General features: G+C 40.7%; 1 protein-coding gene across 1 annotated transcript in view; it reads left to right on the forward strand.

Moving 5' to 3' along the window:
- LOC124279614 (ectopic P granules protein 5 homolog) overlaps window positions 1-19,412 on the forward strand; it is an 84,561-nt gene that overhangs the window by 6,725 nt on the left and 58,424 nt on the right. Inside the window, 12 exon segments of the mRNA XM_046715458.1 lie at window positions 8,542-9,291; window positions 9,413-10,257; window positions 11,063-11,230; window positions 12,117-12,277; window positions 13,417-13,499; window positions 14,194-14,333; window positions 14,866-14,925; window positions 14,927-15,072; window positions 15,669-15,768; window positions 16,531-16,651; window positions 17,394-17,550; window positions 18,115-18,261. Of these exon segments, the coding sequence (XP_046571414.1) occupies window positions 9,120-9,291; window positions 9,413-10,257; window positions 11,063-11,230; window positions 12,117-12,277; window positions 13,417-13,499; window positions 14,194-14,333; window positions 14,866-14,925; window positions 14,927-15,072; window positions 15,669-15,768; window positions 16,531-16,651; window positions 17,394-17,550; window positions 18,115-18,261 (2,300 nt within the window). The 5' untranslated portion in view covers window positions 8,542-9,119.

Below are 19,412 nucleotides of genomic sequence, written 5' to 3' on the forward strand. Positions count from 1 at the left end.
TTTCCGCTGATCCGCGGATTTCCGCCGATTTTATTTCAAATTGATCAATTCAAACCCCCCATTCGGTGACACAATATTAGGTTTTCAGCTGAAAATAGATTTTCCTGTTGGCATCCCCGTCATCTTAGAGATGACTCCAAGCTAGAACTACATACACCCCTGTCAACAGGGGGCACGTCATGGGCTGCATAGTAGGGTGCTCAAACTTATTTTGCTCAAATTCAATATGAACGTGCTCAGAAACACATTGGGCGCTAATACAAGGGCATAGAATCCCCTGATTAGATTCAAACCACAGACCTTCTGTCCGAAGTTGCACTTGTCCACATGATCAAAGACGTCAGCTCCATCAGTAAACTGACACGGTAAGGATGCAAGGTCTTATTTTTAATGACTAACGTACACTGCAAAGTTTACTTTCAACTAAATAAGTGATCACAGAGTTGACATTAATGATAAAATAAATAAATTAAACTTGCCATAAAATAACACCATCAAGACACATTCTGTTCAAGATAGGACTGGCTAAATAGATTGATAATCGGGAGATATCGTTGATAGGAAAGATTATTCATGATTATCAATATGAATATTTGTCATCAATAATATTATACATCAACATTTGTGATAAAATATATTTCTTGTTTACTCACACAATACACCATAAGTAAGGTCTCTATTCATGAGTTGCTTCTAAATTACCGTATTTTCTGCACTATTACCCGCATCTTTTTCCCTCTAAAACTGCGGGCTATGTGGCAGTGCGGGTTATAATCCAGAGCGGGTTATGTGTGGATTTTACACGCAGAAAACAAGAGTTTTTTAAGGAAGTGTTATAAAATACCCTGAGAATGTAGTCGTCGTATGTGCTATTTAAAACGTGACTTTCAATTTCAAATCGAGCGGTGTATCAATAATATGACAGTAGATTTGATTTATGAATAAAACAATCCTGCTTGTAACTGTTATGAAAATGTTCAAAGAGCATACAATGCCGTCCGGTAATTCCTCACGCCTCAGCACATCGATCGCAACCCTGGCTGTCCGGACACTTCGCCAAAATGTCGGGACGTGTGCAAAAGCGAAAACTTTTTGTCGTTAATTACGTGAATCAGCAATGCTAATACATACTTTATTGACAGCAAAAGTTTATAAATGGTACTGTGAATTTACTTCCGTGATTATTTCATTTCTAAAACGTATAAAAATAGCAATCGACATTTTGCCATGGAGGTGTCGGGTTCTTGTATGAATATTCATCAGGTCACCATGAACTTGTCGCGACATGTGGGTGGGCGTGGCAGGTATTTACATTGATGTTTTTCGTAATTTAGTCTCGTTGATAATTAATGGGGGAGGGCCACGTGATTAGTTAAAGAGTTGTTAATGTATTTTGCTACAAGATAATATATTGTTTATAAAGAAACAAAATTAAGAATACAATACTGTCAACACAATCCTAATGCAATTCGTTCGATTACAAAGAGATTTCACTCGATGTAGTGTTGTCACAACAATTAAGAAAATCAGTATTGTTAGTTGCTGTCCTCCCACCTGCGTATGTGTTCACAGTCATTTTAGATAAAATATATATTTGAACAGTTTAGTTGCTGTCCTCCCACCTGCGTATGTGTTCACAGTCATTTTAGGTAAAATAAATATTTGAACAGTTTAGTTGTATGTATTGAGACTCAAAGGTCTGAGCTGTCATTGGATAGTTTTACAATATTTCCCAATCGGGTCTTGGTTAGTTTGCCCTTATTTATACCCTCAGACAGAATTTATTTATCACACATTTTATTCATCTTTCACTGCGATACACATTCTTTGATAATTTACCCAATGCCGCCAGTACGAAAACGGAAGAGCTATACAGCTGCCTTCAAACTTGAGGCGATCAAGTTTGCTGAAGAAAACGGGAATCGTCAGTCAGCACAGAAATTCGGAGTTGATGAATCCTTGATAAGATATTGGCGAAAACAGAAGGACCAACTCCGAAAAACGAAGAAAACAACAAAGTCTTTTTGAGGGAACAAAGCAAGATGGCCTGCGCTGGAGAAGAGTATCCATGACTGGATCCTTGAACAGAGAGCTGCCTGTCGGGGTGTGAGCACTGTTCAAATTCGTCTGAAGGCCTGTGTTATTGCAAAGGAGATGGGGATTTCTGAATTTATGGGAGGACCATCTTGGTGCTTCAGGTTCATGAAGCTCCAGCAGCTTTCCATAAGGGCCCGTACTACCATGGCACAGAAATTACCAGCTGACTTCCAAGAGAAACTGGAGACGTTTAAGGATTATGTCAGTTCAATAGTCAAAGAACATGGGATCGATACTGATCAAATTGTCAACATGGACGAGGTGCCTCTGACATTCGATATACCGATGAGTCGGACAGTCGAAACCCAAGGCGCAGACACCGTCACAATCCGGACGACAGGCCATGAGAAGTCGTCGTTTACAGGTTGTCCTGGCTGTTACGGCATCTGGAAAGAAGCTTCCACCCATGGTCATATTCAAGAGAATTACGAAGCCAAAAGAGAAATTTCCAAGTGGCATTGTGATCCAGTGTAACAAGAAGGGGTGGATGGACGAGGAGCAGATGGCTCTCTGGCTCTCTCAGTGCTTTGTAAAACGACCAGGAGGCTTTTTCCATCTTCAGAAGGCCGGTCTTATTATGGATTCTATGAGGGCTCACATCACCGATGGGATTAAGCAAAAATTAAAGACAGTGAACACTATCCCTCTTGTGATTCCCGGTGGAATGACCAAGCTGCTCCAGCCACTGGATATTAGTGTTAATAGATGTTTTAAGACACTCCTGAGAGCTTCTTGGGAGAGATGGATGTGCAGTGGAGAGCACACCTTCACCAAGACTGGAAGGCAACGCAGGGCAACTTATGCTGAAGTTTGCAAGTGGATTGTAGAGGCATGGGACAAGATCAGTGTGTCAACAATCGTTAACGGATTTAGAAAAGCTGAGATCATTCAGGATGCCGCCGATGTACTTGAGTCTGACTCAGAAGATGAAGATATGGACACTGCAGATTCCGTTATACCTCCAGAAATTGCCCAGATATTCCATTCGGACACTGAAGACGAGGACTTTGATGGCTTTCAAAGTGATGACTTAGACGAGTAACCTGAATGCGTGCTACTGTGAAATGTCCATCAGTGAAGACGAAATGAACTGAAATGCTTCTTGTTCAGGACGCTGTTTTGTCAATCCATGTATAAACATGTCACCACTCACCAATGATTCGAGACAGGTTTTTACAATTTACCATTAATTACTATGTATAAAAGTAATTGTTCTCGTCACGATATGGCTGAAATATTGCTGATGTGAAGATAAGTTTTAACTCACTCACTCACCAATGATTCAAAATATATTCATTGCTGTCAGACTTTTTGGCCATTTTGGCTCACATTTACTTCTCCGATATTTCTTAACTAGTTTTAATCGATTTGTGATATTCTAGTCATTATACTGTCCATTGCTGGCAGGTTTTTAAATTAGTATACATAAGTTTATTCTTAGTACATAACTTTTGTCGTCACTATATGGCTGAAATATTGCTAATGTGACGTTAAATATGAACTCACTCACTCACTCACTCACTCTGATATTTCTAGATAATCAATTGATATTTTGATAATGATTGCCTGCCCTACTTCAATTTCAGTTTGTTTTCAGATTAATGGAGAGAATTAAGAAGGAGAAGGCTGAGCTAAAAGGGGCATCTATGCAACTATTGCAAGGCCAGGGCGCTATTTTCTTTCTGTAAAAGTCCAAGTTTCCACCCTTTATTAACTCGGCTGACGTTTGTATTCTTCAATCACAGCACCACAAGGGACCATTAAAACCTGTGTAGATCTGGGTTAGAATTGGTCTTCAGAAACCCATGCTTGTTGTAAGAGGCGACTGATGGCATCCAGTGGTCAGGGTCGCCAACTTGGTTGACACATGTCATCAAATCCCAACTGCGTAGATCGATGCTCTTGTTCTTGATCACTGGATTGTCTGGTCCAGACTCGATTATTTACAGACTGTCTCCATATAGCCAACAAGCACCAACCAACCAACCTATTAGAGTTTGATCCTTTTTCGGTCCCACCTACTGACCAATCACATTCGACCACTTAGACAAAATGGCAGGGTTCATTTAAGACTATCTGATGTATAATCAAGGTATTTATCACAACAAAACATGTCATCTATGCACTATGATTAAAGTCATGAAAAGATTTGGAAAATATTTTTGGACTTTCCAGTTGACTCTATACATGTTTTGCAAATCTCCAGTCAGCTGAAATCTGTCAAGTTATTTATGAAGTAAATGTCAGTTTTGTTACACAGTGTAGAGACTCGTTAGTCCAGCCTAAATATAGCTCAGTAATTATAGTTTAATTTGGCAAGGGTTGAAATTGAACTTATATTCAGCTAACTCCCTTGTTTTGGGAAGATATGGCAAGGATAGTTCAAGCTCAGCTTCGGTAGTCTTGCCCCTCCCTAAAATACTTGGATGACAATAACAATTATTGAGGACAAATTATGTCATTGTTCAAAGACTTTGGAAATTAAGATTGTTATTATCACAGAGATCGAAATAGTGCTTAAGTTTCGTGCCATGGCACGGAAAATATTGAAATGGCATGGATGAAATGCTTTCACTGTGGCAGACCATACTCACCATCATTATTTAGTGCAAATGCGATAAGTGATTCAAAACCTTTTTTTGCACCCCATCAAACTGTTTATCAGTGCACATAACAGGATATCTGGTTTTGGATGATAACATTGTTTACCGGTTAGGTTATGGGTCAAGGACGGTATGAAGCATAACTATTCTTGCAGTCAGGAAAGTGTTCAGGAAATCCAGCTCTCACGTTTCCAGGTTTACATGATGTTTACTGATTTATTAAACAAATTATAAAAATGGCATAATTGTTGTGATTTTTTAAGGTGGATAGGATGGGCACATTTATTTTGACAAAGGCACACCTAAGTTATCTAACTGGCGCCCATGGTCACCCTTCAAAAACAATGCATTTCTCTCCCTGTGATCTGTTTGATTGGCACTTTCAGAAATTGATGAGTAACAATGAAGGAAAGATGCTTCCAAGATGACAACTTCTTCATTATATTATGGTATTTTGGTATAGATTCTTATATAATTGTCAAGCTAGAGTAAAGTAGAATCATTGAACTTCATTCAGGAGAAGCTGACGTCCATAAATTCTCTCCATTAAGAGTAAAGTACTAAAGCATAGAGCAGACTTAATACATCTGATAGGGATCAACAAAAACAGCATGATGGTATGCATGAAATGGATTAAAACAACAATGGATATTGATAATTTATGCAGTAATAACTGGCTTAAGCCAACTGTACCTGAAAGTGATACAAAATATACAACATTAACAAAGGTGATATGAGTGATAAGCTTAATTAGAGATGTGCTGGAGTGCTGTGTTGTTGTCTTTCAATTTATTGTAGGCAGATTGGATCATTTGTTCTTGTTCTCTGTCGACTGAGGGCTTGTGTCGGCAGATTCTGGATTCTGTCAGTTTTCTTTAGGTGAAGTCATGAAGGTTATTTGATAATACCCCCGTCACACTTGAGGCGCAATGCTGTCGGAATGTAAATTTCTGGAGATTCCTGGAAATTCGAGCTGAATTCTAAAACTTCTTACTGCATTCCGAATGCATTCCAACTGTTCAGATGAATTCTTGTAAAATACCCGAATGTTTTGAACATGTTCAAAACTTTCGAGGTACATTCGAAATTGGAAAAATATCGAACGGCATTTGAGGTGCATTCTAAGTATTCTTACTGCATTCTAAGTATTCTGAAGGGAATATTCAAGGGAGAATATAAAAGACATGCCACTTCAAATCCTGTCAGAATATGTCGAATGCGCCTCAAATGAGTCGGAATGTATCTCGATTGCTGCTGGACTTCAGGTGGCATATTCTTCAAATGTATCGGAATATTTCGATTGAAGTTGGAATACAGCTGGAATGTACCTCGATTACACCTGGAATGCATTCAGAACGTCCCGAATGCTCTTCAAATGAGCTCTGATGTCATCAGATCACCACCGAATTGCATAAAAACTTGGCCACCTGTCACTGAAACGTTAGATAGCATTTGGGAGTTGCCAGTAGCAATTGTTTATGTTAACATGAATGCAGTTCAATTTTGGAAATATAGCAATATGTATCGTTTGAAAAGTATATTGCTGCATACTAGTAATACCAGTAATACCATGTAGTCCTGTTGCCATGGAAACTTGCCAACAGATTGATTACTGACCCAATCAAGCATGACTTGTGTGAATGTCTCATAAGTGGTCAGTGTTTGCCATGACGCAGAAAACTTGCGTATTTGATGCACAAATTATCTCAAATACGCAGTGAATTTAGAAGCTTGGATCATTGTTGATGCAATGCTACTGGGCCTTTAGTTCAGATAATCTAAACTTCTAAAACGAAATGTTTCCCAGTTAGCTGCTCAGTGCTAATGAAATACCTGACCTGCGTTTCCTTTTTTTTGTCGTTATTAAACAATCACAGTTGATGTCTTGCTGAAAGTTCCAAACTGAAGTTGACTCCCAAAAATATCTCCATGACTCCCTCTCATACACCAGGGAGTTATGATGACTCCTAATTTTTATGCCTAGGGCAAAAGTGGTGGTGTCTGACAAGTAGGGAGCATGAATGTTCCAGGAGTTGTATTTCCCTAAAAACATAACATTTAGCTAAGGGAGCACAGATTATATACAACTTCGTAGTAAAAAGTTTCGTAATGTTTTCATACGCCTGAGACTTGGCCTAAATGATTTATATATCAATCAAGGAAGATATTCATCTATTGTAAAATCACAAAGGTTCTGTCCATTTTGTAATACTGTAGAGAATGAATTACACTTTCTATTTCTTTGTCCTGCATATAATGATTTAAGGCAACTGTATTTTCCACAATGGCTACAATCAAATATTAATGCTACGAAACTGTATTCAATACTTTCATGTAAAGCATCCCTATTACAAATACAATATAAGGTAGCTCTATTTATTTATCACACGCTTATATTGAGAAGAGATTCAATGTAACGTTTGTGTCGAATGTTGTATATCTTGTACATATCATACATATTTATTTTGTATATGGGCCTCTGGCCTTCATGCAATAAACTGATTGATTGATTGAACCATGTTTCTAATAGAGCCTATATGCTGATATTTTGAGGTTTCACAAAGAGGGGAAAATTGTCAGAAAGTAAAGTCCATTTACATTGTAACTTTTTCTTTTATCCTTATTTGACCTCACTTACCTTTACCATGTTTACTGACATGAGGGGCAGTGGGGCAGCCTAGTGGTTGGCTTGTCATGCCAAAGACACGGGTTCGATTCCCCACATGGGTACAATGTATGAAGCCCATTTCTGGTGTCCCTCCACGTGATATTGCTGGAATATTGCTATAAGCGGCGTAAAAGTAATCTCACTTACTCACTGCTGACAGGAGAGATAATTAAATCAAGGATACACTTTTTCACATATTTGTCCTGTGCTGTAATGCATGAACACCTTGTTAGAATCCCAGCCTGAGAGTGGTCTTGGGGTAGCCTAATGGTTAAAGCATTCGCTCGTCACTCCAAAGACCTGGGTTCGATTCTCCACATTGGTACAGTATGTGAAGTCCATTGCTGGTGTTCCCCAGATATTGCTAGAATTTGGCTAAAAGTGGTGTATACCTAAACTCACTCACTCACTTAGCTCATGTTTTCTGTGTGGTTTCAGTATGTGGTGCACAGAGTGGATAAATGATCCAATTAACGCCAATTAGTGTTGGGAATTGGTTGAAATCTCACAATTGATGATTGGTTCAATACCAACGACCAATCATCAAAAAAAAAAATTGGTTAGTGTCAATTTTTAGATTTTCCTATTCAGGTTGTAGTTGCAGATAAGTATTAAGAAAAAAACATTTGGTTCTCTGTTGTTTTAAGAAACTGCACAAATTACATTTGCAGATTTCACATCCAGTGTAAAATTATTCAGTTCCAGGGTAACATTAACTTCCCAGATTCTTCAAGAAATATTCAGTCATGACTTTTCAGAAAGTGAAGTGAGTTTTCTTAGAAATAAACACGTTTCAGGCCCTGACAACGTCCTAGATATGTTCCATCATCAAGTATTTCAAACTCTATTACAGCGGTTCCAAAATCGTTTGTGTTCGATTGTGAGAAAATGTGATCGATTGCTTGGTCATTTGGCCACTGTGACCAATCTTCGATTATTTCAATTAATCGGACCACCACTAGCGCTAATCATACTTATCAGGTGACTAACAGATAATTAGGAGAAGCTCGTCAGATAACACAGATAATGAGAATATTCCCACCTCATCAGCCTTTGTAATATTACAATAGCAATAACATAGTTAGGAATGCTGTGATACATTCAGACTTGTGTATTGTTTGTAAGTGCTGTATCTATTTCTGAATTTCTAATTGTAATTGATTCTGTCTACAGAATAAGAAAGATGGAAAAGACAAAAGAGCCAAAAAGAAAGAAGAAAGATTTGATTCTCTTCTTTCCAAAGGGCTAGAGGAGAGTGAAAAGGAAACTTTAGATACGGTTGAGTCTGTGCTCTCCAGAGCAGACACTGGGAAACAGCTCCATCTGAAACAGAACATTCAGCTCCAGAAGCAGACCTAGCTACAGATGTTAAGGACCCTCCAGATGCACGGCCATCAGATATACCTGTTGATCCTGGATTAGAGACAGTAGGAACAGAGTCAGATGTGTGTAGGGATGTAGAGAAGGATGAGGATGTGCAGGTCTCTGGGATTACTGATAGAGTTGGTTCAGTTGTCATTGATACTGGACAACACATATCCACTGGATCAGAAGCTGTGCCTGAAGAACCTGCTGCAGGTTCGGGTGAAGTTCAAGGTGTTTCAGAACCAACTATTGACATTCTTGTTGATTCACAGACAGAATTAGTGTCCAGCACACAACCTGTGAAAGAGTTAGATGCTGCCTCAAGCTTACTGGATTCTAATGAAGGTGAAGAAAGTGATTCTAAACAACAACCAGAAGCTACGCACATGTATCCATCTTTGCCTTCTGATGTTGTTGTGCCTGTTCCAGTTCTAAACAGTGCAAGTGCTGCTGTCACTGTTGATGCACAGGAAAGTGTGGAGGAAGATACCGACACATTCTATTCTCTTCCTAAACAGGATTTAACCCCTGTCTCAACTGAACCATTGTCAAATGAAGGTGGTGATGTTCCTAAACTGGATGAAAACCCTGTCTCAACTGAACCATTGTCAAATGAAGGTGGCGATGTTCCTAAACAGGATGAAAACGCCTGTCTCAGCTGAACCATTGTCAAATGAAGGTGGCGATGTTCCTAAACTGGATGAAAACCCTGTCTCAGCTGAAACTGTAGCATGGTCAAATGAAGATGATGATATTCCCCAACAGGAAGTAAACTCTGTCTTGGCCGACACTATAGCATCTTCCAATGATATTCCCCAACAGGAAGTAAATTCTGTCTTGGCCGACACTATAGCATCTTCCAATGAAGTTCCCAAACAGGAAGTAACCCCTGGTGTTGTTGATGTCCAACAAGACACTGCTGCAGCTGAAAATGCTGATCCTATTGACCAAAGTAATGAACTAACCTCAGAAGGTAAAGACCATACTGCAGACAGAATAACACCAAAAGATATGCAACAAGAAGAGCATCCTCTGGCAGTGCCTTCGTCTACATTCACCGATGAAGTTCACAAACCTCATGGTGTTGCAGGTGACATTTCGACAGATGAGGGGGCACAAGGTGCCACAGGGTTGTCTCGTCAAGAATCTCAGTCAGAATATAGTGCTGATGACTCGTACGAATTTATTACCAAACCAAAGAAACCAGAGTCAGTTTCTGTGAAATTAACTGAGCACCAACCCAAAAGCAATTTGGTAGATGTGTTAGAAACCATTGAATCCTTCCCTGTACCAGAGGGTGAGAAAGAATCTGCAGAGGCAGGGAATGAGGTAGCTGGGAGAACTGTTGCTACTGCTGCAGCTCCACAGCCGAAGTCTGCAGCAAGAGAGAGGGTGGCTCACAGGAAGGTGTACAGCGAGACAACAACCCAGGTGTTCAAGCCCATGACCATCGAGCAGATCCAGGCATTGTACTATAACCCCCAACTTGCCAAAAACCCACAGTTTATTGAAAGTTTTGTGTTGGTGAGTAAATAGGAAAGAGGAGGTTTAAAATTTTGAAAAATATATTTTCCAATGATTGACTTTCGAAACTGTAGGATGGTGGTAATATAATTTATTTTTTTTATTGTAATGATATGTCCTGGAGTTCAGGGCTCTATTCCAGGAAGAGCATGTAGTACTACTGGTGTCCTGATATAGGTCTGTGTTATAGTATGAGATTTATAGTTCTTAACATTTAGATCACAGTGGTACAAGGCTCAGATTAATAAGATGTCTTGAGATTGATATGCAATGTTTCATGTCAGATCTATATCTCATGTGTTCTAAAACAATTCATCATGTTCAACAGAGAAGTTATGTCAATTTGACTTTCACTTAAGATTATTAAGATTCACAAGATTATTGCCCTCATGTTGTACTGTACATTCAGTTAAAAGTATGGCTGCCTGGGAAAGGGCAGGGGAGTGGAGTAGCCTAGTGGTTAAAGCATCTGCTCATCACGCCGAAGACCCAGGTTCGATTCCTCACATGGGTACAATGTGTGAAGCCCATTTCTGGTGTCCCCAGCCGTGATATTGCTGGAATATTGCTAAAAGCGGCGTAACTAAACCCAATCACTCACTCACTCACTCTACCAGTCGGGACTGGTTTTAGAGTGCAAGCTTACTGAAATACCATGCCACAGTTTTAGTCTGGATATCAAATTCAGACATGTTATTGATTATACTGACTTCTATAGTTGTTATCACATACCAGAGTTGTATTGTTTCCGTTGTGCACAGAACTGAATGTGTCCGATGTCATGTGGTGTAATGTCTATGTATAGAAAGAAGCGAAGAAAGACAGCCATGAATTTTACGAGATTCTGCTGAGCTACTTCCGGTCGCGGAAGAATCTGATCAGTGCAGAGGAGGATGTGAAGGGGCTGCAGTCGAACTACGTGAAGCTGCAGGAGGAGATGTGGATCACCACCACCAAGTCCATCAGTGCACAGGTAAACACATGGAGAAATGTGGTCCTGAGTGTATCTCACATTGACAAACCAGTCAAACACCAGTAGTTGTGGCGAGGCTGAGGATGTGGATGAAAGAAAGGGTAACCCTTTTGAATGGGTAACCCTTTTGGGGACTGTGGTCCCATGGACCGTCTGAAGACCAGTGAAGTTTAGAAAAATTGGTTGAAGAGAGTTGTTACATGGGTGACCCTTTTGGGTGTGCTGTCACAGATCACTATGAGAGAGATGTTATATGTTTGACCGAATCACTTTGGTGTGCTGTCACAGATCACTATGAGAGAGTTGTTATGTGGGTGGCCGTTTTGGGGCATACTGCCACAAATCAGGAGGAGTTTGGTTGATATACATGAGTGACCAGTTTGGTTAAATGTCCAGTGTACCACATACTGGCCACAGATTTGGTGAACTATTAGGTGGATGGGGAAATGTGGTCCTGTTTACTGTCCCAAGGTTATGCAGCGATGGTCGCGGACAGTGGGTGTATCCTCAACTGTGTTTGTCAAACGTGACTCCAAGGAGCATCAAGGTCATAGGTGTTTATCTGATAATGTGACTGTTGCTCTTAGGCAGTATGGTTTGTATACCCACTAAGGTGTTGAGAATGAAATTTCAATGTGCATGGGATAGGGTATTGATAATTCAGTGCTTTATTCACTTGGTTGGAGAAAGGGATGACAATGGCTACTACTACTAGAGATATAAGGAGTTGAGAAAAGGCTGCTAGAATTTAAAAGCTGTTTAAAAGATATTTGAGTTGTATTAAGAAATAAGCTGTAGTGTCTGTACGGGACACTGCTAAATATACTGAACCATCTGTTCCTACATTCCAGTGAAGTATTCTACTAACCTGACACTTTCCTTGTAGTCCATGTGTGGGGATGGGTCCAAGGTGTCCACCACACATCTGTACGAGACCTGCAAACTGAACGAAGACTCCTTACACAGCATGCAGGTGACTCTACAGACCATCAGGGACCAAATACAGGAGGAGCTTACCCTACACGCATACTCCTCGCAGCTCTCCAAGTCAGTATACCTCAGGCTTACAGTATCACAACTATGTATAGTTTGTTCAATGTTTAATATTCCAGTCGGTAAATATTTGAGTCTAAGCAAGACAGTCCAGTGATCAACAGCATGAGCACAACTATGTACATGACAGTCACTCAAAGCATATGTATGACATGTCAGGTAGAGTCTCAGGTAGTTTGTAGCCGTTAAAACCCTGACAGTTTGGCCAGGCCTTGCCACATCCTTGTTTCTTGTAGCTGTTCTTGTATATCCCAGTAAAGTACTGTGGATTGTTGGTTATCTCTTAGGAGGTGAGGTGAAATTGGGTGTAACATCGTGCTTGAGAATATTTCGCTCATATGACGACGTGCATGCGTGTGTATGTGTATGTGCGGCTGCTTGTACTAGCCCAGACTTAAGCTGGTTTTATAGTGCTAACCCACTGAGATACCATTCCGCAGTGAAGCATGAATACCCCACTCAAACATATTATACTGACTCCGAGCCGACCAGTCCTTGTTGTACCCATTAATGCCGAGCGTCAGACAGGGACGAACAAGTACCATATTTTAACGTCTTTTAGTATGACGTGGTCGGGGATCGAACCCGCGACCTTCCGCTCTCCGGGCGGACGCTCAAACCACTACACCAAGGAGGCGGCCATCTCTTAGGAGAGGGCTAGAGGGGTAGCCTACAGGTCAAAGCTTTTGCTCATCACAATGGAGACATCGATTTGATTCCCCACATGGGTAGAATGTGTGAAGCCCATTTCTGGTGTCCCCGCCGTAATATTGCTTTAATATTGCTACAAGCGGCATAGAACCTCACCCACACACTCCTCTGTCCCTTAGGAAAGGGTTAGTAGGGTAGCCTAGTGGTCAAAGCGTTCACTCATCACGAACGAAGATCTGGATTTGAATCCCCACATGGGTACATGTGTGAAGCCCATTTCTTCCTTTCCTCATTGTGATATTGGTGGAATGTTGCTAAACATGGTGTAAAAGCTAACTAACTCTGGTGACAAGTTCGCTATCTATGCCTTGCAAGTGTTCTAAGAGTTACCTACCCCTGGTTTATTCTTACAACACTATTCAGCATGTGGTAAATTTTACAGGTATTATCTTTCCTTGAAAAGTGCTTGTGTCGTATTTCAGGCTGCAAGTTGAATCCTACCTTCACAACTTGTTCATGAACTCCCCTGGGCTGAGAGACATCCCAAAAAATACTCCAGTTCATGGTGAGTTTATTTCTCCAAATCTGTTCATTGACAAAATAAGCAGGCACAGAATGTTCCAGCTCATTAACACCAAATTTTGTTTATTGATCAGTAATGCCAAATGTACAGATTTTCCCCAGTTGTATTAAGATCGGATGTTTTGTTCTGATATGATTTCTTTCTGAATCTGACAAACCATAGGGAGTAGTTCAAATCAGGCAAGACCTGCATAAGCAAAATTAAAGGATGCATAGATTCTTGCATATTTTACTGACATAAAACATATAAAGAAGGTTATAGTGCTTGGGAAAAGGCTGTTGTCAATGTGATAGAAAACGTCACTCATTACTTTTAGATGTAACAACATTCAGGTGTACATTTTGTTAAATAAGGTTGTAATTTCAACATAAAGAATACATCTGAAGAATTGATTAATCCTCTCTCAAAACTATACATCTTCACTCTGTGTAGAAAGAAGTTAGCCTGGCCTGGCTAGATGGCTGACTTTGTGTGCTGGTGATTAGGTACCTGACTCTGGGGGTGTGGGTTCGAATGCCGGATGGGACTCAACCTAACAAAAGTACTAGAATCAGTACTTCCTGACAAGTCTGATCCCAAATACAACATATGACCTATTCATCATGTTCACTTTCTTTATCGCACTTATTTTTTATTAGTTATGCTGTGACATTCATTGCTGGAATTCTCCTTGCAGCATCGGCCAGCCACCGAGCAGATGTTCAGCACCAGGTCCAGAAGTTGCGTGATTGTATATCTGTGTTGTTCGTGTTTCACCGGCGCCCTATCAAGGATGTGGAGTTTGTCACCAACATCAGACAGTGGACTGACAGACTGGTGAGTAGTTCACGGCTCCCTCACTGCACTAATGGGACAGTTTTGGCTCAGTCATCTGAAGAGTTGCAGTTCACTCACTCACGCACGCATCACGCGCATGCGCACCGCACCCACCCACGCACCCACCCACCAACTTTTTGTACCAAACATGTTTGTGGGGCGGTTGGGTAGCCTAGTGGTTAAAGCCTTCACTTGTCATGCTCACTCACTCACTCACCAAACGTGTTTGTGATATTATGCCTTGGACTCCATTTAGTTTAAATTTCAGCCATACCTCTGAGAACCATATTATGTGTACTATTCCTTCTCTCTACATATAAACTTTAGCAAAAAGGATTGCATTAGAGTACTAAAAGATACTGCAATTCTAGTGCTGACCACACTTGAAGGAACAGTTACGGTGCTTCCTTGTTAATTTTAATTCCAGTGATTCTGAGGTCAGTCCTTTTGTCAATTTTGTACGGTGTACCATCGGATAGGCTCAGAAAAAAGTAGAGTTTAAATGGTAACATGCTTGTTTTTAAACTGACAGGTGGCGGCACTTCTAAGAGTAGCAACATTTGACGACCACCTGTTCACCCTGAACCACATCCTTGCGATGTCCGGCTGGGGTGGGGAAGTGGGCCACCAAGCTGATACAGGTTCCCGAGCCTGGATCCAACTCCATGCAGGGAGCCTTTGGGAGCCCGGTGCTGGATCATCTCGTTACTGCACTGGCAACTGTACTCTTCCCTACACAGTGAGCAGAATTAGGCAAAGCTTACACACTTCCCTAAAATTGTTTCAGCAGAATGTATAAGGTCTGTTATCAAACTATCTGGTGTGGAGGACAGAAGACACTATTCGCCCTTGTGCTTCCATATTTAGCCTCCGATGTCAGTTGCATGATCTGTGCTGCCCATGAAATAGACAAGACCATTCAACATGTAAAATCACCTATCTACTGTTGACTCATTATGTAACTCATAATATGAAGAGTCAGTGAGGAAGATCTCTGCTTTTGTTTCCATAGTAACCATGGTAACAGCACTTCTAGTCACTTTGAAGCTATGAAACAAACTCTAACTGAGACACAATCAACCAGGACTTAACAAACTCAAAGGACCACTAATTTTGGTTTCTTATATCCATAGTTTGTTTTATACTTTTCAACTGAAATAGACAGCATGTGATTGGGACAAAGAAAACTCAGTTTGTAATATCTGTCAGTTAATTATGAGCGTGTTCATAAACATGGTTTACTGTAGTTAGGATACATCCAGTCACTATGACATGGAAAATAGTCTGATATATAGCACATGTTGGTCTGAAACAGGTCACGTGTTTGTTGTTCAGATCCCGCGAGGAGTTTATGAGTCAGATGCGGACCTCCCTGACCAAGGAGAGCATGCAGATGGAGAACACCTGGATCCTGGTCGACTCAGATGGAGAAGAGGTATGTTCTTCTCGCAACATGGTGTTTCCTGAACACCCAGTCACTGAGCAAGACTGACTGACTGACTGAGTTTGGTTTTACGCTGCTTTTAACAATATTCCAGCAACATCACGGCGGGGGACACCAGAAATGGGCTTCACACAATGTACCCATGTGGGGATTCGAACCGGGTCTTCGGCGTGACGAGCCAACGCTTTAACCATTAGGCTACCCCACCGCCCCACTGAGCAAGAAGGGCAGTGGGGTAGCTGAGTGGTTAAAGCATTTGCTCATCACACTGAATGCCCGAGTTTGATTCCCCACATGGGTACAATGGGTGAAGCCCATTTCTGGTGTCACGCAATGTGATATTGCTGGAATATTGCTAAAAGTTGAGTAAAACCATATTCACTCAGTAAGGCAGGAAATCCAATAGAGATTCTGGGTCAGAGTGGTCCCCAGCAAGCGAATGGGTCAAGTGGTCAGACTTGGTGGCATGTGTGTCATCATACTGTGACTACATGGGTTGTTGTTCACTAGAGCAATCACTGGATGGTGTGGTCAAGATTTATCTGGTATAGCTGGAATATTGGTGAGTGCTTCGTTTAGAAACAAACCAGCAAACCAAATATTCACACAATGCAAGTGACCAATCTATGTTGGATTATCATGTTCACTGTCTATGTTTATCTTGTGTATATCTTGTATATATCTTGTGTATATCCTGTGTATATCCTGTGTATATCTTGTATTTATGTTGTGTATATCTTGTGTTTCCCCTAGGATGAGGACCCAACACATGCCTGGCTGTATCTCCATGAGAACGACATTGTGGCCATACTGATGCAGTTCCCCATCACTGCAGTGTTTGCCCATGTGCTGAAGGCAACCATAGACGAGTCAGGTATGTGAGTGAGTGAGTGAGTTGGGTTTTATGCCACTTTTAGCAATATTTCAGCAATATCACCAGAAATGGGCTTCACACATTGTACCCATGTGGGGAATTGAACCAAGGCCTTCAGCGTGACAAGCAAATGCTTTAACCACTAGGCTACCCGACTTCCCCAGTCAGGTATGTGGGATGTACTACCTTCCAGACAGGACTGACATAGTGACATTGCATTACAGCTCTTGTTTTATTTTGATCCAATATTATTAACTTACCAGAATCAAAGAGTAACGTATGTTAACTTCTTCACTGAAAAGGCCAAGTTGATGAGCTTGAGACTTGTGAAGCATTGCTATAGTTGTTGTTTCAGTGACTACCAAAATCAAATTGTTATAAATTAGTAACAATCATCTTGTTAAGATTAATAACATGGTCAGGAAATCAGAAACGTTAATATGAGTTGTAGCAAGATATTGACATTGACATTTGTTTATGTCAGTGAACAATTTAAAGAAGAAAATCAAGTTTTCTTTTCAGAGGCACCTGAGTCTTGTCGTGTACTAAAATACAAACTTGCAAGATCAAATCACCTTTGTGAAAGCTGTATTCATATGCTAAAATTTGAGAGTAATGCATGCTGTGACAAGTAGTTGTTAAAGGGATCAACTGTATATCTATCTTGCCATTATAACATTGAAATGGGCCATGTATTGCATTGCCAGAAAATCAGTTAAATTTGATTACGTTTTTATTTCAGGCACATCTCACTATAACATTGATCACTCTCTCGAGGTGGACATAATGAGGGCGTTTGCCTTCTGTACCTGCTGGGTGAACCTCTTGGGGTCTGGATTACAGACATACTGCATGGCCCGGTACAGACAGCTGAACAAGAGACTGGGCAAGATGATCAGGTATGTGTGGAGTAAGGTACGGACAGCTGAACAAGAGAATAACTCCTGTGACTTCCATGTGGAAGCCATGGTGGCTCAGTAGCTTAGATTGCTGACTTTGTGCACTGGCGATTAGATGCCTAACTCTTAGCTTCAAATTCAGGATGGGATTCAGCCTCAAAAACACATTAGAATCTGTACTTTACTGATAAAATGTAATCTAATATAACATGTGTTACGTTTGACCACTTTCATTGGAGACATGCCAATTTACACTTGGCTGAGGGGTACTCAAAACATGTGATCTAGACTACCATTTTTGTGGAGCTGAGTGGGTTGGATTGTTTACCTTTTGTTCTGGCAGTTAGGTGATTGACTTGAGAATGTGTGTTCGAATCACAGACGACTCACCAAAGATCAGGTCAATGCGCTCATGAGAGTATCAGTTCACATTTTTCTGTGTCTTCTGAAATACCCAGACTTCTGTGATTGAATGTATTAATGTAATGTTTCTGTCTGTCCATTTCTGTCTGCTGTATGTTTTGCAAATGAAACGACTTACAATGTCTGACCTCCTTCTTCCAGACAAACTGTGTCCTTCGTGTCCGACCACTGGCTGACCTTCAAGGCCCACAACTCTGACCGGCTGACCCCAGGCACACTGAAGAGACTCCAGATGGAGTTTGACCAGTTCTTCATGAGGTCCACCTACTGCATCCTCACCGCACAGAAGTACGTTCTCCATTTTATTAGGAAATATTTGTGCTAAACATTTAACGATTGACTGTTGTGTTTATGGAGATGTAACAGTAAAAGTCAGTGTGCATACTATGTAAATCATTAGTGTTAACTTTAATATCTCCAAACAAGACAAAAACATGAATCAGGGATGGAAGTAACTTTAACATTGCTAGTGTACTCCGGTACATTGGCACATGTAAAATCACTTGCCCTGATAATTTTTCCACTATACTGGCCGATTTTCTTGTTGATTTTTTAAATAAGCAACATAATTAACATTGGAAAGTAAACTGGACACCGGTACAGCATGATGTTCAAATTTGCTTGCCTGACAGAAAAAACACTGGACTGGGATGTCGGGTAATGGGTTATTTCCACCCCTGATGAAATTCCATTCTTCTAACTGTTTTGGGGAGCGGTCGGGTAGACAAGTGGTTAAAGCATCCACCCATCTTGCTGACATTTTGCTCAAGTTCGATTCCCAAATGGGCACAAAGTGTGATGCCCAATCCTGGTGTCCCCAGCCTTGATGTTGCTTGAATATTGCTAAAACGGCATAGAACTTAACTCATTCATTCACTGAAAGTGTTTCTTCAAATGATCAATGCAAAATTAACTGCAGACCACAGGAAATTTGTGGCATCGTTCTTTGCAGTAATGCAGCACCCATTCTGTTATCAGGGAATCAGGAAAGAAGAATCCTGTTTATTGCAAAACGAATTGCACAGAATCACGGTGCTGATCACCAGTCTTGCATGAATCTGTTGCGTGTTTAGGTTGATTTACAGTTCACACAATTTTGTGAAAATTAATGCAAAAAATATTGAATGAAAAATAATAAACCAGGACACAGACACATGTCCCGTAATACAGAGAGCACTTCTTTGTTGTCCCCAGCCGCAACGCGGAATGGGGAACTCTGTATTCAGCAGCGTCTGTACGTACATACGTATAACATTCTTGTTAACGCGGTATCTCATAAACTGTTGTACCCAATGTCTTCAAATTTGGTGAAAGCTTACACTGGAGGATTACCAGCCATCAGTCAATTTGGGTGACCTTGACCTTATTTTCAACATCACCACGACATTTTGACCACTTTTCAAACTCTTGTTAACACGATATCTCATGCACTGTTGTAC

Source organism: Haliotis rubra, unplaced genomic scaffold, assembly GCF_003918875.1.
Source record: "Haliotis rubra isolate DU_JTF1 unplaced genomic scaffold, ASM391887v1 Scf253, whole genome shotgun sequence".
Lineage (NCBI taxonomy): Eukaryota > Metazoa > Mollusca > Gastropoda > Lepetellida > Haliotidae > Haliotis > Haliotis rubra.